Genomic DNA, 8,559 nt, shown 5'->3' with positions numbered 1-8,559 from the left:
TACAGAGGGTGGTGAATACAGCACAAGATATTATGGGCTGTCCCCTGCATCCTCTGGGTGAAATAGTGGAAGAACGTCGCCTCAGAAGAGTGAGGAAAATTCTCAGGGATGATTCACATCCTGGCCGGCACTTTCTTGATCTCCTGCCCTTGGGCAGAAGATATAGAAGCAGGATTAGTCGCACCAACAGGGTAAAGAACAGCTTCTATCTGTGGACTGTTAGGCTGCTGAATGAAAAGATAACAACAGGGCAACTGACTTTCAGGTTTGGTGGGTGTGCATCAGTAAACGAGGGGAATTAAGACTAAGAGAGCTGAGTGGGGGGTGCTCATGTAATCTCACTGTATACAAGTTGTACAAGTGACAATAAAGTATTTCATTTTAATTTCAACTCAATTAAGAGGCTGCTAAAGAATCTATGGAGCCTCCCTCTCCAGCTGTGACAGGCTCTCCTTCTCCCTGGCTTTCAAGAAAGCGTAGAATAATGAGGAGGGCAGAACAGAGCCAGAGGTGCACAGAAACATTTTGAAACTGCTTGGGGCACATCTGGGGCAGAAGGGGTGGAAGGCAGGGACTTTTAGTCCTGAAAACTGTTCCACTGGGGCAAGAGCTGCTGGGAAGTGTTGCTGAGTTGTACGCCTTTTCCTCGAATAAAGAGTTAACTTCACTGACATCGGAGCGCTGCATCTTTTATGTCAGCCTGCATCTGACTCCAATCCTCCACCCCTGTTCCAAACTTTCTTCAGGGAGGATATTTCTTGAGGTTTCTTGGGTATGTTTAACCTGGAGAAGACTGGGATGCAATTAATAGATTATAGTTATAGGTTGTCATGTTGTAAGCTGCCTTGATATACTTTGTGAAAGTGATAGATATTTAAATAGATGTAATGAAACAAAACAGTCTCCCGGCTGCTGATGTCACAATGACCTGAAGCTGGATGTTGAGAGAACCCTTTCCCTTGCTGCTGCTGCTCCTAGGAATAATAAACTCAGAGTTGGAATGGGTCCATTTGGGGTATAGGGAGTTTTCTCTCGAAGGTAAAAGCTCTAGTGGTTCCTTTCACCTCTATCAGCTTACCAGAAATATCTCTCCTGCCCACAGCTCTCCTGGAACAGTTAGGAGGCGTAGGCTGACAGTGGTAACAAACAAAGCAACCGCACATTTCCTAAATATTAAAAAGCATTTGTGTTTATTTACTTATAAAAATCCTAGCCTGCTCTTTCTACTATTTGGCACTAATGGCTCACAAGTGCTAGAGTAGAAAATAATAACATGTCTTATAATAAGATATTCCATTACGGTGAACATAATGTAAAAAAGGGAAAAATCCCATAATAAGAAGACAGGGTGCCCTCCAAATCAAACTCAACACACACACACACACACACACACACCATGTAATAAGCATTGAAAATGTTTGTGTTAACAAAACATCCAATTTGCCAGCAATGTCTCAAAAAATGACAACGGTGGTGAAAGCACATCTATCAATCAAGTTTCTCATATGCCCACAAAAAGAAATTTATCCATAGGGAGCTCTAGGAAGATAAGAATCTACCTTATACCAAGCCCCATCTACTGCAGTACTGTCTACTCTGACTGGCAGCAGTCGGGGATTCAGGCAGGTGACATTCACACCCATGTCTGAGGATGCTGTCAGGGATTGAACCTGGGACCCTCTGCAGATCAGAGGCCTGATATCCTCCTATCCAGATCCACACACACACCTGAATTAGGTGTGTTATGTACTGAGTTGAATAGAATTCAGAATGCAGCAGTCTGATTGGTATTAGAACAATAGGATCCAAAATGCAGCAGTCTGATTGTCCCATGATTGTATATCTCTGTCCCATGAGAAGAAGTTGCCCATTCACTTTTACCAGTCCTGAATTTCTCAACATTTGATATTATATTTGGATGCCCATGAGTTCTAGACTCACGGGAGTGTAAGAAAAACTTCTCTCTGTTTGCTTCCTCCATCATCATTTCAGCGCCGGGCTTTTAAAGTTTTGTATCTTTGCCTCTTTTAATTCCTGCTTTATTGCTGGCTTTATGGCGATCAGTTTGCCTTGCTGCATTGTATTGATTTTGCTGCATTGATTTTATTGGCGTTTGTATTTTATTCTGAACTGGGAATCCGATAGCAAAGGGCACTGTGCAAGCGCGCAATCGATCAAGCTGCAAATTCTTTTTCTGGACATCCTTGCGCAGAATGCTGCCCAGAACGGATACTCAGCAGGATTGAGAAAGAACACTATTAATTTGTGCATGGCATGGAATTATGGAGTTGGAAGGGATCCCAAGGATCATCTAGTCCAACCCCCGGAAATGCAGGAATACAAAGCCGTCCCATACAGGGATAGAACCTGCAACCTTGGTGTCATCAGTTTTGTTCTGTTTTTTTGAAGTTTATTCGAGTTTGGGATTTTTACATACATTATATTATCTGCTTTGAATTTTAACTTTCCTGTACAATTTTTTCCTTTCCCTCCCTTCCTACCCCCCCCCCATCCATTGGAAGGGTTCAAGATATTATCCTCAGCCATGGGCATAGTGTCTTTAGTTTCCACCAAATGCCTTTTGTTCCAGTAGTTTTTGTCCATTGAAGATAGGGGTTCCATCTATTCCTTATGGTGGAGGACTTGTCCTTCCACATTGTTTCCTGTGCCATGACTGCGACAATGTCCGTCTGAATAAGGTAAAGCTAAAGGGACCCCTGACCATTAGGTCCAGTCGTGGCCGACTCTGGGGTTGCGGCGCTCATCTCGCTTTATTGGCCGAGGGAGCCGGCATACAGCTTCCGGGTCATGTGGCCAGCATCACTAAGCCGCTTCTGGCAAACCAGAGCAGCGCACGGAAACGTTGTTTACCTTCCCACCAGAGCAGTACCTATTTATCTACTTGCACTTTGATGTGTTTTTGAACTGCTAGGTTGGCAGGAGCAGGGACCGAGCAATGGGAGCTCACCCCATCGTGGGGATTCAAACCTCTGACCTTTTGATTGGCAAGTCCTAGGCTCTGTGGTTTAACCCACAGCGCCACCCACATCCCAGGTCCGTCTGAATAAGTTCAAACAAATAACTATTCCATGTCTCTACTGTCCATTTTTCTCTGCCTTTCCAACCTAAAGCTAGAGTTGCCTTTCCCGCTAATATCATAGCTTTGAAGGTAAACTGGTCACCTTTCTCTATAGCCGTGGTGTCATCAGTACCACCCTCTAACCAACTGAGCTATCCAGGAAGCATGGAGAAAGTGACAGAGGAAAGTTCTTCTCCCTCTTTCATAACACCAGAATTTGTGGACATCCAGTGAAACTGACAGTTGGTACATTCAGGACAGTTTAAAGATTCTCATGGTTAACCTTTGGAACTCCCTGCCACAGGAAGCAGCGATGGCCACCAACTTGAATGGATTTAAAAGAGGTTTCGACAAATTCATGGAGGAGGAGAGGGCTATCGATGGCTCCCAGCCGTGATGGCTAAGCTCTGCCTTCACAGTTGAAGGCAGCACGGCTTCTGAATACTTCCTCTGTCCAGCATCTCCTCATCACCCTTGTAGAGTTTCTTTCACTCCCAGGCTCCACTGCCTTCTTTCTTCACGCACAGACCAATCACACAGGCTCAAACTAATGGCTTTAAATGACAAGAAAGGAGATCCCAACTAAACATTGGGGGAGGGAGGAACTTTCTGATAGTAAGAGTTGTTTGACAGTGGAACGGAATGTGGCAGCTAGACTGGTGACTGGGAGCGGCTGCCGAGACCACATAACACCGGTCTTGAAAGACCTACATTGGTTCCCAGTACATTTCTGAGCACAATTCAAAGTGACCTTTAAAGCCCTAAACAGCCTCGGTCCAGTACACCTGAAGGAGCGTCACCACACTCATCGTTCTACCCAAACACTGAGGTGCAGCGCTAAGGGCCTTCTGGCAGTTCCCCCGCTGCGAGAAGCCAAGTTACAGGGAACCGGGCAGAGGGCCTTCTCGGTAGTAGCACCCGCCCTGTGGAACACCCTCCCACCAGATGTCAAAGAAAACAAAAACTACCAGACTTTTAGAAGACATCTGAAGGCAGCCCTGTTTAGAATCATAGAGCTGGAAGAGACCACAAGGGCCATCGAGTCCAACCCCCTGCCAAGCAGGAAACACCATCAGAGCACTCCTTAGGGGAAATGTTTGATGCATTACTGTATTTTAATATTGTGCTGGAAGCCGTCCAGTGTGGCTGGGGAAGATGGGTGGGGTATAAATAAATTGTTGCTGTTGTTGTTGTTGTTGTTGTTGTTGTCACCCTCGGGAGGTTTTCGACTCTCTCTGTCCTCGAGGCTTTAGCTGAGATTCCTGCATTGCAGGGGGTTGAACTAGATGACCCTTATCTTCCAAGTCTACAATTCTACGATTCGAATTACTGGGCCTTTTGAAGCACCTGCAAGCCACCCCCTTGAGATAACTAAGGCTACACTATGCTGGTCCAAAAACAATCACAGCTGGCAAATCAGCTTAAACTGGGCAGAATCGCTCCTAGCCATAGAAACCACTTAAGACTCGAAGTGGCAGGCTGGAACCCATCCCAAAACAGGCCGTTCACCCAATTCCTGGGCACAGGAACATAAGAAGATTCTGCTGGGTCAGGCCAAGGTCCCATCTAGTCCACCATCTTCTTTTCACAGGGACCAAGCTGATGCCCATTATGGGAAACCTTCAACCAGGACCTGAATACAACAGCCCTCTCCCCTCCTGTGGTTTCCAGCCACTGGTTTTCAGAAGCATTGCTCTCTCCAGCTGTGACAGCAGAGCCTAGAGCCGTCATGACTAATAACCAATAAATTCCTCTTTTAAAACCACCTGAGAACCAGAGTCAGGGGACTCCAATTGAGTAAGCCAGTCTTCAAATGACAAGAGATGGGGGCATAGAGCTTCACCCCCTCATCTTTCGGGAACAGACCCCTAGGCCAACCACAGAGCCTAGGGCTTGCTGATCAGAAGGTCGGTGGTTCAAATCCCCATGACGGGGTCAGCTCCCGTTGCTCGGTCCCTGCTCCTGCCAACCTAGCAGTTCGAAAGCACGTCAAAGTGCAAGTAGATAAATAGATACCACTCTGGCAGGAAGGTTAACAGCGTTTCTATGTGCTGCTCTGGTTTGCCAGATGACCACATGATGGCTACATGAGCTTGCAGACAAATGCAAGCTCCCTCAGCCTATAGAGCGAGATGAGCGCCACAACCCCAGAGTCATCTGCGACTGAACCTAATGGTCAGGGGTACCTTTACCTTTAGGTAAAGGTAAAGATAAAGGACCCATGGAGGGTTAAGTCCAGTCAAAGGCAACTATGGCGTTGTGGCGCTCATCTCGCTTTCAGGCCAAGGGAGCTGGAGTTTGCCCACAGACAGTTTTCCAGGTCATGTGGCCAGCAGGACTAAACCACTTCTTGCGCAATGGGACACCATGACGGAAGCCAGAGCACATGTAAACGCCGTTTACCTTCCCGCCGCAGCTGTACCTATTTATCTACTTGTGCTGGTGTGGTTTCAAACTGCTAGGTTGGCAGGAGCTGGGACAGAGCAATGGGAGCTCACTCCGTCGTGGGGATTTGAACCGCCAACCTTCTGATTGGCAAGCCCCAAAGGTTCAGTGTTTTAGAATGAGCATGGCTTAGTTAAAACTGAGGAGTTTCAGAAGTGAGCTTGTGGATTTTATTTAGAATGCCCTAACTCCTCTCTCCACCCCCTCTGCAAAGGAAGCATGGTCATTAGTTGAACATAGATTTGTGTGCCTCAGTCATGGTCAATGAAATGGGGCACCACAAATCCACAGAGAGCAAACAAGCTCTCCTTTCTCTACTACTGAGCTGGGCATGGAGGGTTTCATGTAGGAATCTGGAGTGCAGAATTATGCATCCATTCTGGCTGTGCAGGATGCCACCCTCAGGGGAAGACCCTCCCAAAGGAACTGAACCCAAATATCCCTATGCATTGAAAATGCGGAGATATTTCAGAACAACTTTTTCCTCCTATTGAACCTCTTCGGTTTTCGTTTTTGAAATGCAGATTTGAGGCATCCACGCAGAAAGCATAAGCCATGAGTCTTCTGGGCTCCTTTTTCAGGTATCAATGTATGAGCATCGAGTAGCCAGAGCGAATCCTGCTCATATATGCCCTTATTTCAAAACCCAACAATGGCCATTCCCTGAGAATTGGTTTTTTGAAATAAATAAAAAAAATCAAATTAGCATAATGTAAATGCAAATCGGGGGAAAATTTGCATGCAATTATTTTGCTCGGTAGTGTTCCTCAGGCCTCCTCCCGCCGCCGCCGCCCCTCCCCGCCCCGGTTCATTTCAGCTTCCCTTTCTAAGGCTGATCCAAAGCTGAACTGACTGGTGACAGGTAGGAAGAAAATGAGGGAAGGCAATAATGATGTTCGCATCCGCTGCACCATTATAAAAGGGCACCCGTTGCCCTCCTGAACCTCTCTCTACAAAGAAAAGCGGGGGGGGGGACCCTACCCTCTTATGTTATTCTTTACAAGCAGCAACTGTACATAACCGATTAAAATTCCGCTCTGGCAAACCCAGCGTCGTCGTCGTCCCCCCCCCCCCTCCAGCTCCCCTCCTTCTCGTCCTCCAGCAGCAACGCTCTTGAACTTTATACAGCCTCGATTTCCCTGCTCCTGCTTATCCTGCCTCCCATTGTTCTGGAACAAACCCTGGCCCGTCCCTATCAAATGACTCGGGAGCAAATCGCGGCAGGAAGGTCCGAGGAGTGGCGGGGGCGCGGGAGGTGATGGAGGGTGGTCGGCGAGCGGCGCTCCTCGTCCCTTTGGAAAGCTCTGTCTGCTCCTGCCCCTTTAAGGCTGCTCCAGCTGCTGCCTGACCAGGCAGAGAGAAAGCAGCGTTTCGGAGCAGAGGCAGGCGCAGAGCTGAGAAAAGCTGCGAGGAGGAAGAAGCCGGTGCACCCAGCTCCCGAAATTAGGCTGGCCTCTTGGCTTCCCACCCGCAACTCCCTGCTTTTGCGCACCGAACCGAAGACGGACTGCAGGAGCTATGGATGTCCTGTCTGCTTGACCTGATAGGGTACCTGATCTCCGCCTTGAATTCCAAACTGGGTGGCGAGTGTAGAGCATTCCTTCCCCTTTCTTCCTTTCTCCTCTCTGCGAGAAGTTTGCAAAGGAGACGGGAGGGGGGAGCCCGCTCGCTTGACTCGATCTCGAAGTTAGAGAGGGATATGCGAAGCAGGAGAAGCCCATCCGCTCCTTCCTGAGCCACCTTGGCAGGAACTGAAGGGCTAAACCGTCCAGCAGAGATGCTCTCTCATCAGGACCAAGGCTGGGTCCCCCAAAGCGCTTGGGGATTCTTATGCGTTTGGGATTGAAGGGGTCAAGAACTGTCCTCTTTTGATTCCCCCCTCCTCCTCCTCCTGAGCTTTTGCCACACGGGAAGAAGGGCCCGGGATCTAACCCAGGATGAAGGGGATCTTGTACATTTTCACGCTGATCCTGACAGGTGAGTGGAGAAGAAGCCCGGCTTCCCTCGGAGTGGCTTTTCAGCGCCAGATTTGTGGGTCGTCGGCTGCGGGCTGCGCGGTTCGTCTCCATGCATGCGCGGCTGTGCGCCGGGTTCAAAGATTTGCCAGGAAGCGTTTCCTGCTCCCGGAGGTGTCTGTCTCCCCACCGGCCAGGGTTGACCCCAGCGGGGAAGCCTATAAGTTGAGAGGCGGTGGGTGAGTGACCAGGTGTGAGGTCTGGAAAGATGAATTCGCAAAAGCCGACTTTGCGAGGTCGCGTTGTTCCGTCGCGAATGGCTGGATCAATCATGACTCTCTCCCCAACCCACACTGCCTATGGACATACGGAATGTCAGCTTCCTGAAAAGCATGCTTTTCCTGGAAAAGGTCACCCTAAATCCACCCTTTTGCCCCTCGCCAGCTCCCCTGGCTGTGTGGGCAAAAAACGTGGAGAGTGTGAGCGGGTTGAGAGGCAGCTAATCGGTGTCAAGTGGTCTGGGGGATGCGCCCCCAAATTCAGCCAAACCATTTCACGTTGGGGGGAAAGAGAGAGGTCATGTTTGGCGTTGGGGGGTGTCTTTTGCTAAGCCTACGATCCACATTAAAGGAGAGAGAGAGAGAGAGAGAGAGAGAGAGAGAGAGAGATGAATCTAGCTTAGCATGTTTCTTAGTGGCAGTTAATTGCCATTTCAAAGCAAATGGTCTTTTCTTTTTTTGAGGGGTGGGTGATGTCATTAGACAGGATCTGAACATCCTCGGATGCTAAAAGCACATTGGGTTGGTAAGTTCCATCGCAATCAAGCTGGGCTTGCATATGGTTGTTACTTGGAAGCGAATCCCACTGGCTCCTACTGAGCTTCCCTCGGAGTTGGCATGCTTCGGATCGCAGCCTTTAGTCTGTTGGTACATGTCTGGCTTACCCTTAACTGTTCTCCAGCTGGTGCAACCAAGAAAAAGGGTCCCTCCTCTCTTAGCATAACGATTTTCTCCCTTGCTCGGGGATCCAGGAAGAGGAAAGTGATCTAGTTACAGAATCACTTAACAGTATTGACCAAAG

General features: G+C 48.5%; 1 protein-coding gene across 2 annotated transcripts in view; it reads left to right on the top strand.

Moving 5' to 3' along the window:
- Positions 1 to 6,612: 6,612 nt before the first annotated feature.
- GFRA4 (GDNF family receptor alpha 4) overlaps positions 6,613 to 8,559 on the top strand; it is a 137,022-nt gene continuing 135,075 nt past the window's right edge. Inside the window, exon 1 of one of the 2 annotated variants that reach the window (XM_083756708.1) lies at positions 6,613 to 7,501. In XM_083756708.1, coding sequence (XP_083612834.1) covers positions 7,462 to 7,501 — 40 coding nt within the window. In that variant the 5' untranslated portion in view covers positions 6,613 to 7,461. The remainder of the gene's footprint in view (positions 7,502 to 8,559) is intronic. The other variant, XM_083756707.1, reaches the window with a different exon arrangement.

This window comes from Podarcis gaigeae, assembly GCF_964106915.1.
Source record: "Podarcis gaigeae genome assembly, chromosome: 9".
Classification (NCBI taxonomy): domain Eukaryota; kingdom Metazoa; phylum Chordata; class Lepidosauria; order Squamata; family Lacertidae; genus Podarcis; species Podarcis gaigeae.
The sequence above is the reverse complement of the archived record's forward strand: the minus strand, read 5'-3'. Positions and strand labels throughout refer to the sequence as shown.